The 13,328-nt window shown below is 41.6% G+C and overlaps 1 protein-coding gene across 1 annotated transcript; it reads left to right on the forward strand.

Moving 5' to 3' along the window:
- Positions 1–11,355: 11,355 nt before the first annotated feature.
- Positions 11,356–12,706, forward strand: LOC140799018 (uncharacterized protein At5g39865). The gene has a single exon (XM_073153113.1). The coding sequence runs from the start codon at positions 11,508–11,510 to the stop codon at positions 12,546–12,548; it is 1,041 nt and encodes a 346-aa protein (XP_073009214.1). The 5' UTR covers positions 11,356–11,507; the 3' UTR covers positions 12,549–12,706.
- Positions 12,707–13,328: the final 622 nt, after the last annotated feature.

The raw sequence follows: 13,328 nt of genomic DNA on the forward strand, positions 1-13,328 counted from the left end.
TTCGCAGTCCAGCAGCAAACTGCCTCGATTCTCCAACTCTGGATGGCGCTCCTGATCATTCAACACCTCCTGCAACAATCTTAAAATATCTACGTCAGATGTATATGCATACCTCAATTTGTCAAAGAAGGGAAAGGTAGGAGAAGAATAGGCTGCAAGCTCGGCGGTATTGGGTTGGCACGAAAGTGCATCTGTCGCTCTATTTTTTGTTCCCTTCTTATATTGTACTTCATATTCATACCCCAATAATTTTGTGACCCATCTCTGCTGCGCTGGAGTGTGTATACGGTGTCCCATAAAGTATGGAAGACTCCTTCGATCAGTTCGTATAATAAATCATTTATCGATCAAATAAGGCTTCCAATTTGTTACCGCATGCAGAATTGCCAACATATCTCTCTCATAAGTCGATAATTGCTGAGATTTTTGTGATAAAGCTTTGCTAAGATAGGCAATGGGATGTCCTCCTTGCATTAGTACAGCTCCTATGCTAACTCCCAACATATCACATTCCACAATGAACTCTTTAGTGAAGTCCAGTAGAGATAGAACGGGCGGCGTTGTCATTGTTGTTTTCAGTTTTTCAAAAGTTGTAGTGGCTTCATCTATCCATCTAAAAGAATCCTTCAATAAATAGGTAAGAGGAGCAGCGATCTTGCCATACCTAGCGATGAATCAGCGATAATATCCGGTCAACCCCAAAAATCCTCTCAATCCGGTGGTAGTAGTAGGAATAGGCTAAGCGGTCATGCATGCTACCTTTTAAGGATCCGCTGCTACACCTTCCGCTGAAATGATGTGGCCTAAATATTCCACTTGTAGTACTCCTCATAGGTAGTTGGACTTCTTGATCTTTAATTGGTTATGCTTCAACAAATTTAGCATATCCTCCAAATGCCGCCAATGCTCCAATTCATTCCTCCTATACACCAAAATGTCATCAAAAAATACCAAGAAATACCTTCGCAATAGAGGCCAAAATATATTATTCATGAGGCCTTAAAAGGTAGCTAGAGCATTGGTGAGACCAAAAGGCATCACCTAGAACTCATAATGCCCGTCCGGAGTCCGAAATGAAGTTTTGTGCACATCCGTCGGGTGAACTCTAATTTGATGATACCCGGCGCTCAAGTCAAGCTTGCTGATTATAATCGCCCCTGCAAGCTCGTCTAGTAGCTCCTCTATAACCGGAATAGGATACCTATCATTGACGGTAATTACGTTTAGTGCCAGATAGTCAACACAAAAATGCCATGTCTCATCCTTTTTTCGCACCAATAGCACAGGGGATGAGTATGAGCAATGACTTGATTGAATGAGACGTTGCTCCAACATTTCGGCTACCATCTTTGAGATAACTTCTTTTTGCACATGTGGATACCGATATGGCCTCATGTTCGCCGATGTAGCCCCGGGTGCAATCTCTATGCGATGGTCTACCGCACTCCTTGGTAGCAACTCCTGTGGCTCCTCAAATAGTCTAGAAAAGTTATCTAATAAATTAGATAATTGAATAGTAGTACCTAAACTCATTTGAGGCTCATCTCTTGCTGGTCCTAACTAAAGAAGATAGGCCAAATCATACGCACAAGGCAGCCCCACCATAGTCTGCATCGCAGCAATCGGCGAAGACCAAACACTATCAAGTCACACATCTTTGTTTTCTTGTTTAAATTTCATCCACATGCTTCGAAAATCAAATATGATGAGTCCTAAGCTCTATAACCACTGAGTGCCAAGGATAATGTCCGCTTCTCGCAGCACCAACAAATACAAGTCCACAACGATGTTGTATCCTTGCACTAGTATACCGACTCGGCGACACAAGCTCTCCGCCTTAAGCTTCGTGCCGTCTCCAATAGTAACATCAAATCCCGTAGTCAGTTCAGCATCCAAACCAAATCTCCTCACTAACCTCTTATCTAGAAATTTGTGTACTCCCCGAATCGATGAGGATGTGCACACAATGCTTTCTAACGAGTCCGTCTACCCGTAACGTCCTCGGCACGGAAGTACCCAAATATGCATGCATTGATATTTTAGGTTGGATCTCTTCCTCCGCACCCACCTCAACGGCCTCCTCATGGACCTCCTCTGGATACTCTCCATCATCAACAACCTCATCATCCTCCTCGAGACCGTCGATGAGTATCACACTTCCGATTGGTTTGGTACACCAATGACCGGGGGTGAAACATTCATCACATCAAAAGCAATAGCCCTTCGCTCTTCACTCCTCCACCTGGGCAGGTGTGAGAGTTCGAACGGGGGGTTTTGTGCCTCCTCTAACATTGAAAGAAAGTCTAAAGGTGGTCGTGGTCTAGTACTTGTAGCCGCTGTCTTTGAACCTGCAAAATTTTCAGCCGACATTCTAGTTGGAAACCGCCCATCTTGGTTGCCCCAACTAGTTTTTCTAGCCATCATAAGAGCCTTATGTTTTTGCTTCATCCTCACGGCCTTCCCTACGGCCTCCTCAAGAGTAGTAGGACAAAAAGCACGAACATCCGTCTGTATCTCATCTCTTAGCCCTGAAATAAATGTGCTCATCATTGTCGGTTCGGACCAAGGTGGCTCACAACGACTACTAACTCTTTCAAATTCTGCTTGATACTTCAATACGGTCGTCCTCTAAATAATCTTGCTTAATGTGGTAGCAAAATCTTTATATGCCAATATCCCAAATCTGTGTGTAATCCTCCTACAAAAATCAGCCCATCCGATAAATCCTCCGTCACGAATAACTGATCTATACCAATGCAATGCCGTACCTTGGAGGTAAAAGCTTGCCATTTGAACTTTTGCATCTTTCGCTGTACCTTGACAATTAAAATATTGTTCAACTTGAAACACCCAATCTGTTGGATCACCTCCCTAGAATTTTGGAAAGTCCAAGCATGCGGTTCTCCCTCGAATAGCATTGTCGGGTTTGCAAAGATCCTTGGTTCAGATCTAAACATTTGTGCAAGTTGATCACCTTCTCTAAATCCTTGAGCGCATCCATCACCATCTCCAAATGGATCAACCTCATCCTCAAAGTGCCAATCTTTCTCATCGACGAAGCGCACCAGCCGCACGCCTCTCGGGTTCCACCACCGCTGATCTTGGGTTTTGTAACGAAGGTGGGGGTTGATGTGTAGGCATAGGTAAGACGGGATAATTGACACTCACATGATTAACCTAGACCTGTGGGGTATCGATTCGATGAGTCCCACCGCTGGTCCTTCTTGAAACTCCGATCGTCATCGAGGAGATGACGAATCCAATCGATTCATGACATATTCCTTAAAATCATTGTGATCCTTTTGAATTGCGTCAACTCTATGCAGCAATGTATGGAACATGCCTCTAAGTTCATCCACTAGGCCCATATTCACACCCATGGATGTTGGTTTACTCGGTCCTGCCGTGGTCGCTCCAAAGGAATTGGCCTCATGGTTAGGGTCATCGTGGATTGAGTCTTCCTTTGTCGGTGTGCTCTCCATAGGTCTCCTTCTTGATGTCATCTTCCTTGTTTCAACAATTTATGGAGGTCTAAGGTTCGCTTGCTCTGATACCAATGATAGGCTCTGATACCGAATTGATGAGTTCTTGTACCAAAACGTCGGCTATAGAATAATTCCCTTAAGATCTAAATTTATTGCGAAAAGTAGTTCGTACAAATATGGGAAAATATTCGTCAAATATTCTCCGGTAGTTAGAAAATTATAAAAAGTGGATTCAATTTGTAACGATCTACAACTTTTGTATTTACGCCATTCGCAGATTCAAACTGCAATAGGGATGAAAACAAGGAATAACGTGGGTGATGGTGGTGGTGACGGGTAGAGTGGATGTTAGGGTAATGGATGGGTATGGAGATGAAAGTGGATGGTGGATGTGATTAAGAGATATAGACGATGGGAACAAAGTGGTCGAGATCACAAAGAAGAGGGGTGGCTCGATAGTCGAGGGAGATGAGAAGTTAGGAGAAACCTTGCCAACAGTAGAGGCGGAAGGATGGTGAAGAGGGAGGGAGATTAGGGTAGATAGATGATAGAGAGGCAAGAAATCAATATTTCAATAGCATAATGAATTTGGTTGCCATCCACATATATATAAAGGCTAGCCAATAAGTCCTAAAATAATAAATAACCCTAATTCTAGAAGATTCCCGCTGATTGCATTCGAACGCACAAAAGACGTTCTCTGTATGTGCGAATGCGATACAGGCGTTCGAACGCGGGCGTTCGAACTCACCCAACTACGTTCGACTGCACAATACACATTCTTTGTATTTGCGAACCTAATGCAGGCTATAGATCCCATCAATTTAGTATCAGAGCTTTAACAAATTGATATCAGAGCCTATCAATTGGTATCAGAGACTATCACAAAGATTATGATGTTAGCATCAATTACCACCCAAGCAAAGCCAATGTAATGGCAGATGCTCTAAGTAGAAAATCGTCAGTGGCACTTATTTCATCGCTTACAATTCCACATCACCTTTTAGAGGATCTTAGACGACTTGAGGTGGAAATAGTACCACATGGTATTGAAGTTCTAATTGGCCAACTTACCGTTAGACCTACTTTGCTAGACTGCATTAAGGAAATGCAAGAAAAAGACACTCAGTATCAAATGATCAAGGAAGAACTTTAGAAGGGTGAAGTACCTAAATTTTCAATATCTATAGAGGGAGTACTTAAATTTCAAGGTCGAATATGTGTTCCTGCTAATGAACAGTTGAAGAAAGAAATTCTATCTGAAGCTCACAGTTCAAGTTTTAGTATCCATCCTGGAAGTACAAAGATGTACAGGGACTTACGAGAGCAATTTTGGTTGCATGGTATGAGAAGAGACATCGTTGAATATGTAGCTCAATGTCTAACTTGCCAACAAGTTAAAATTGAACACCAAAGGCCTGCAGGACAGTTGCAATCTTTGCCTTTACCAAAGTGGAAATGGGAAAAGATCACTATGGATTTTGTTTCAGGTTTTCCTCGTACCAGATCTGGCAATGATGCAGTATGGGTAATTGTAGATAGACTGACTAAGTCGGCTCATTTTATTGCTATTAAGATGACTCATTCTCTCGATCGACTAGCACAAATTTATATAAATGAAATTACTAAACTGCATGGAACACTAATATCTATTGTATCTGATCGTGATCCACGTTTTGTGTCTAAATTTTGGAAAAGCCTGCATTCAGCTTCGGGGACCCAATTGGATTTCAGCTCGCCTACCATCCAACAGACAGATGGACAATCTGAGAGAACCATTCAAACACTTGAAAATATGTTGAGAGCTTGTTCCTTAGAATGGAAAGGTAATTGGGACAATTATTTGCCATTAATTGAGTTCTCCTATAATAATAGTTACCACTCTAGTTTAGATGTGGCTCCATATGAGGCTCTTTATGGCCGCAAGTGCCGATCTCCACTTTGTTGGTTTGAAGTTGGTGAGAGACAGTTATTAGGACCAGAATTAGTTCAAGATGCTACTCAGAAGATTGCTGCTATTCGAGAGAAATTATTAACTACCCAAAGTTGCCAGAAAAAGTTATGTTGATAATAGAAGAAGAGAATTAGAGTTTGAAGTGGGTGAACAAATATTTTTGTATCTCACCTTGGAAAAGAGTTATTTGATTTGGAAAGAAAGGAAAGCTAAGTCCTAGATATATTGGGCCATTTGAAATTCTGGACAAAGGAAAGCTGCGTTCACAAACGCGTTCGAACGCAACCTGAAGAATTCAAGTTGTCGCGTTCGAACGCACTCGGGCCCGTTCGAACGCACCTAAGATCAAGTCATGCCGTACGAACGCACCCCCGTGTTCTAACGCACCAATGAAGTTTGATAAAATTGGACTTTCGTGAGTACGGATAAGACTTAGATTTGGCTCTATCTTGGAGATCATATATAAGGATTGTGATGCCCTATCTCTAGGGTGGTTGAAGAAGCATTATTGAAGGAGACTTCTTGAGGCTACATCGGTTCTTCAACTAATAAGATTCCACTCATCTACAAAAGTTAATCTTTCATCTTAAGGGCTATCTAGACGAAAGATCAATCTCGAGGGTTACTGAGGTTGGACTTCAATCACGAGAAGCACTGAATCGTGGGTTCTAGTGAGCAAGACTGAGAAGAACAAAGTCGTTTGGATCGACGGGTTGTTTTGTGAGTCAGTCTTGTAACTGCTACTATTCTAGTGATTGATTTTGATCCGAGTTTAGATCCATTGTCCGTAAGATCCATAGGTCTCTTCCAGAAAAGTTTCAGGCGAAAGTTACAGCTATTGAGGAAAGTAAGGACATCGATTCTATGAAAGTTGAACAATTGGTAGGAAATCTACAAATATTTGAGTCCGATCTTTCAAAACTGAGGAAGTCCAAAGGGATTGCTCTATCCACAGTTGAAGAAATTATAGAGTAGTCTGATGATGAAGGTGATTTAGATGTTGAAATGTTGGCCATGTTCGTCAAAAAGTTTAATAAATTTTTTGGAAGCCAAACAAGTTGAATGCTGAAAAACTTGAGAATAGCAAAGCCTTTGTGAAAAAGAAGAATACTGCAAGTTCGAATATAGGTGTGAGCAACAACAGTGTCAAACAAAAAAATAAGAATTCTGAGAATAAAGTTCGATGTTTTGAATGTTCTAGTTTTGGACACATAGCACAAGAATGCCCTAATCGCCTTAAGAAGAAGGGTAAAGCTATGAAAGTTACTTGGGATGACTCAGATGAATCTGATGATGATTCTGGAAAAGACGAAGAAAACTTTGTTGCTTTTGCTTCTTCTCTGCTTAATATCGATTCTGTTGTTGATACTGATAGTACAGATGATCAGGATATGTTACTAGCTGAGGAAGATGAATCTAAAATTCAAAAGGCATATAATGACCTGTACTTGGAGTCGTTTAAACTCAAGAAAAGCAATCTTAGACTACTTCAATGACTCAAGGTAATCGAACTAGAAAGAATTCAATTTGAGGAGAAGTACAAATTGGAACTTGAACGTGTCAAAGACATTTCTGAACAACTTAACAATGCAAAAAATAAAATGAAGGCTGATGAAATTGAACTAGAGCGACTGAATAAGGAAGTGACATTTCTAAAAGGAAAGAACAAACTTGACGAGATTCTAAAGGCTCAGATCTCTGGAAAAGACAGGTATGGTGTTGGATATACTAGTAATACAAATAATAATAAAACTGTCTTCGTTTCTGCAGGTATACAAAAGGAAGAATATCCGAAGTCATCAACCGCATTTACAAAGCAATCCTGGATGAATGCTTCTAAACTAAAGGTGAATTGTCTACGGCACCAAAGGTAAACTTTAGTCGCACTCCTCGATAAAAGGTGAGTAGAAAAAGGTTTGTTCTGACATGCTTTCATTGCGGCATTCTAGGACATATTCGACCTCATTGCAAATTTTTGCAAAAACCTAGAACTGATTTCATTTATGGGATAAAAATAAAGGCCATATGGGTCAAGAAAAGTGATTTGAAATGTTATGTTGTTCATACAGCTTGAAAGCTTTAAATTCTGATTTGTGGTATTTAGATAGTGGCTGTTCAAGACATATGTCGGGTGACAAGTCGTTATTTTCTAATCTTGAAAAACATGAAGGGGGAGTTGTGACATTCGGAGATGGTAATTCATCCAAGGTAATAGGTAAATGAAAGGTAAGTTCTCCGGGGGTTCCTACTCTTGAAAATGTTCTTTATGTTAAGGGCTTGAAAGCAAATCTTCTGAGTATCAGTCAATTTTGTGATAAAGATTATGAGGTAAAATTCTCCAAAAATGATTGTACTATTATAGATCATGGTGGTAATGTTATATGTTATGGATCTAGAATATCTGATAATTGCTACGTTGTTGGAATGTCATATAAACTGAATTGTAATAGTGCCTCTTTTGACATTGCAGATCTTTGGCATCAACGTCTTGGACATGTCAAATTGGAAAACAAACTAGGATTTCACACGAGAAGGTAAATGCAGCTACCACCGACCGTGTGCTTCAATTAGTTCACATGAACTTGACAAAAACGGAAAATCTTGGAGGTAAACGCTATATATTCTTAATGGTCGATGATTACTCTAGATATACCTGGGTTGCCTTTCTACGTGAGAAGTCTGAAACAGTTGAGGTTTTTAAATCACTATGCTTAAAATTGCAGAATGAAAAATCTACAACCCTAGTTAGGATTTGTTCTAATCATGGTAGAGAATTTGAAAATGAAAATTTTTCTATATTTTGCAATTTTCTTGGTATTCAACATGAGTTTTCAGCTCATATAACTCCACAACAGAACGGGATTGTTGAAAGAAAGAATCGAATTGTGTAGGAAATGGCTAGGGTTATGCTTCACGCTAAAAAGGTTACTCAAAGGTTTTGGGCAGAGGCGGTCAATATAGCGGTACATGTGATAAATCGTGTTTATCTAAGACCAGGTACAAAAATGACTGCTTATGAAATCTAGAAAGGTAAGAAACCTAGTGTTAAATATTTTCGAGTTTTTGGTAGTAAATGTTATATCTTGCGTGATCGAGAATATTTGACTAAATTTGACACTAGATGTAGCAAAGGCATCTTCTTGGGGTATTCGAATAATAGTAGAGCCTACAGAGTATTTAATCTCGACACTTCTACTGTTATGAAATCTGCTAATGTTATGATAGATGAATCCACGACTGATTTAACTGAATCCACGGCTTTAAGGGTCGAGAGGGAATGATTAGTCGAATAGGGGGGAGAGAGACATAACCATGATGAGTCAAGTCCTACACTGATAAAAGGGGGAGAAATGGGCTCAAGCCAAAAGTTTCATAATAATTCATCCATGATGCTTACAAGTAAAGACTAGCCCTCTTATTTATAGGAGAGAGATACAAGTGGGCTTAGCCCATTACCTAATGTGGGACTAAACTAAAGAAAATGCAATAAGTAAATAAGAAAATAGAGTGGATAACTGTATTGAGCCCAGCCTAATACCCTTTGAGTTGACCAACTTAGCCTATGTGATGCGATCTCTCCTTTAGGGCTAAAGATCGATCTTTTCTAATTCTCAGATCTGGACTAGATCTTGCACGGAACTTTGATATAAGATCCCGAAATGTTCCGCCGTCGGATCGACATGAAATTTTGATATGTTGTAGACCCAGAAAAGATTTTTCCAACAAATCAAGTTTCAGGCGAATCGGAGTTGGGGATCTCGAGATATCATTCATTTAGTGGACGAACATCAGGATGCTCTATTTTGGATCCGTGGATGGAGGCACGAGATCCTAGGTAATGGTGAATGGTGGACCGGCGTTAATGTGGTGGCACCAGTGAAAAGTGATGGTGGAAGGGTTGTGGTTGATGGAAGGATTAGGGCAAGTGTTGGATAGATTGGACGAAGGGGGAGAAGAGGGCCACCCCTAAGGGACTAGGGTGATTGGCCGGTCAAGGGAGGTTAGAAGCGGCGTCGCCGGGGATTGAGGGAACGGGAGCGAAGAAGACGAAGGAGGCAAGGCAAACTCAATTCTCAATAATCAATAATAATTTTGGTTGCCATACACACCCTTTTATAGGCTAACCAACAACTCAAATTAACCCTAAAAACACAATTTTCGTCGACCGCGTTCGAACTTGCCCGACCGCATTCGAACTCGCCTGACCGCATTCGAACGCACCGAGTTCGCTCTTCTGGATTTGCGAACGCGATGCACCGCGTTCGAACGCACAATACATTCTCTTCACCACGTTCACAACTCCGTTCACAAACCGCGTTCGAACTCACTCCACCCACGTTCGAACGCGACTTACAGAAAACTTATTTTAATAAAAATTAAACACTAAAACATGAAACAAAAACACTCCTAAAGTGAATCCATGCTCGAGAAGACATCGGTGAAGTCCGAATCGTATCACTATGGCCCATCCTCTAGACTGACCCAGCTCAACTCGGATCGAAATAATTTATTTAGTATAAAATAAAAATAATATTATAAGAGAGGAGACAAAGTAGAGAGGAGTCATAAATTATGATGAGATGTTAGATAAAATGTTTAAGAGAGAGAAGAGTGGAGTAATAAATTATGATAAGATTTTTGAAAGATATAAGAAATGAGTGATAAATTATAATAAAATATTTAAGAGATGTTATAGTAAAATCAAGGGTAAATTAGTAATTGAGTTGGTGTATGGTATAAGATATAATTTTGATAAATAGTATTTATATTTTAGAATATGACTATTATGATGTTTACCTGTTATTCTAAAATGTTGTATCCTGGAATAAATTTTTTATTATTTCTAAAGTGAATAGGAGCTAAAGCTCATCCGAACTCAACTCAAACTCATGATGATGATCACCTCTAGTTAGACATGATCATTAGGCCAGACCTGCCCAAACCCGGCTCGAGCCTGATTTAGGCTTAGCCCGACCTGAGCCTAAGATGGTAGTGGGTGGCATGGGTTAAGCCTTTGCCCGCTCGGCTCAGCCCAAAAACTAAATCCACTATTCTCATTTATGGCCTAACCTATAATGCATGTATATTTCTATAATTTTTTTAGTCCCACATTAGATATTTAATAAACTATATATCGATATATAAGTATTTTACCGTGAAACATAACTAAAATATCTTACAAAAAGACCTATAAGCTGGAGCCCGCTCACTCAGGCTCGGCTCGATAGGCTCGGTATAAAAAGGTTCTTACAAAACCCTATTCACAAATGTCCAAATCCCACATCTGTCCCTAGCTTGCTTCCTCCTCCTTTGACATCGGATTGGCGTTCCGGAGGGGGATGATGCCGTAGGCAGTGTTGATCGAACCACAGTAGTAGTGACAAGGATGCGAGAGCTCCTCTGTTCGCCCGCCGAGATGGATCTGTTCCGGAACCGATTCGTTGCCAAGGTGACAATGACGATAGAGGAGGGGATGAGGGCGACCATATCGACGTTCTGTAGGGAGGTGATGTCATAGTGCTGGCCGCCTCCTCCTCCTCCTTAAGTTGTCGGCTGCCTCGTCCTGCTCAGCTTGGGCTCGATCTCGCTCGATTTAGCTCAGGCTCGATCTCGCTCGATTTAGCTCAAGCCGGCTCAGCTTAAATAAGACTTGATAATATGCTCATTTCAGACTCGAGCTCGACTCGGGCTTAGTCTAGTTTGGCTTGGGCTTGGCTCGAGTTGAGATGAACCGAGCCCTAATTTTAAGGCTCCAATACACCCGTACCAGCAGCAAGTGTTGCTTAATTTCAACTTCCAAATTAAATTTTGAAACACTTTTGGCGCGAAAACTGTTACCTCACAGCTACAAGCCAAATAAGTGCCACTAAATATCACTTTCACCGTACTCCAAAACTTGACACAGTGCATGCTTCCGTGTCTTCGTGAATCGTGACACACTGTCTCACGTTACTTAGCTCTCAAACCGAAACGGGCCATTCCATCCCGACTCTTTTAAAACAAGATGACAAAAAAGAGTAAACCCACACAGACCAATTCGAAAGTTTGAAATCCCCTGACGTCTAGCTATGGGTTGCGTCTCTTCCAGCTTCCTTGAAGACGAGGAGCGAATCGTCGGCGGCGGCTTCGGCCACCACATCGTCTCTCTTACCTCCACTACCTACGGCCTCCTCACCACCCTTGATCAGCCCGATCCCCAAGTCCCACCACTAACAACAGCCGCATCACCACCATTACCACCACCTCCTCCTCCTTCACCACCACCACCACCACCACCTCCTCCTCCTTCACCACCACCACCACCTCCTCCTCCACCACCACCGCCGACCTCTTCCATTCGCATTCCAGTAACCTCTCTCTCCGAGCCTGAGGTGATCAACTCCTGGGAGCTGATGGCTGGCCTCGATGCCAGCACTCCGAGCAAGTCCGCAGTCCTACAATCTCGCAAGCTGGTGAGGAGCCCCGGAAAGGAGAATGCCCACCGCGCGCTCCGATTCCAGCCGTGCGGACAAGCGTACGCACTCCGGGAGATCAGTGCGATCAGAACTCAGCTTCCTTGGCAGAATAACCTCAGATGTTACTCGCTCGAAGCCTTCGAGAAGCGGTGCCCACCTGATGGAGCGCAGGCGGCGGTACTCTACACCACGACCCTTCGCGGAATACGGAAGACGTTTGAAGACTGCAACGCCGTCCGTGCGGCGCTCGAGGGGCTCGGTGTGTGGATCCGCGAGCGCGACGTCTCCATGGACATGGGGTTCAGGGAGGAGCTCCGCCATCTCATGAAAGGGTCGGCAGAGGGGCCCACCGTTCCCAGATTGTTCGTGAGGGGGCGCCACATCGGGGGAGCCGAGGCAGTGCTAAGGATCCACGAAGAGGGCGGTCTTGCTGATCTTGTGGAGGGGCTTCCGAGCTTGTGCACAGGAGGGGTCTGCGATGGCTGCGGTGGGATGCGGTTCCTTCCCTGCTTTATGTGCAATGGAAGCCGAAAGGTGGTTATGGCAACGGAGGAACTGTCGAACGAGAAGAGTGCAATAATTGGGAAGGGGAAGGTAGCGAGATGTACCGAGTGTAACGAGAATGGATTGGTGCTCTGTCCAATCTGCTCATAAACTCCCTTTTTGCCAGCTTAATCTTTAGCTTTTTAAGTTATTTGGACAAAGACTGATCACAATTAAAATTGCTGATGTGCCCGACAAGAATACATAATTATTAGGATTGTATTGTTTATATTGTGATAATTATTGGAAGATTAACATTTAAAATCAAATCAACTTATGTCAAATACTTTTCATTTTTTTTCTTTTCTTTTTATTTTTGGGGAATTTTTCACTTTGAAAATCAACAATGAGTAAAATTTTACTTGTGCTCACATTCTTGTGCTTTTGACTCCTATCTTTTAAGATAACTATTTCTATTACAGTTAAACTTTTTTTTTCTAACATGCAATTGCACTAAAACTATAGGTTAGTTTATTAAGATCAAAATATGACAAGTAATCTACTAGACATAGCGAGTACTAGAGTCATTATTAAACATATAATTCATGCAATTTTGAAATTGTGCTATCAATCATAGAAACATAAGAAAGGGGAAATTTTTTTGGCCCCTCGTTTATCCACTTATCTAAATCGATTCTATTTTTTAATAAGTCCTCAGATTAATTTTAACGGGATGGAATTAACATGGATTGAGCTAAAGGTGTATTTGTAGTGAGGTCTTGATGTGGTTAATAGTTGCAATGACACAGTAAGAAATTTAGGCTATATTTGCAGCTTAAAGTTATGTCAATGCTTGGTCAACAGCAGCATTTGTATTTTATTCGGCGGCATTTTCCTATGTGCTAATGAATGAGCCTAACAATTGCATTTGTTGTCCTTCTGGCGACATTT

Source organism: Typha latifolia, chromosome 12 (genome assembly GCF_019914945.1).
Source record: "Typha latifolia isolate L0001 chromosome 12, TyphaL0001v2, whole genome shotgun sequence".
NCBI lineage: Eukaryota > Viridiplantae > Streptophyta > Magnoliopsida > Poales > Typhaceae > Typha > Typha latifolia.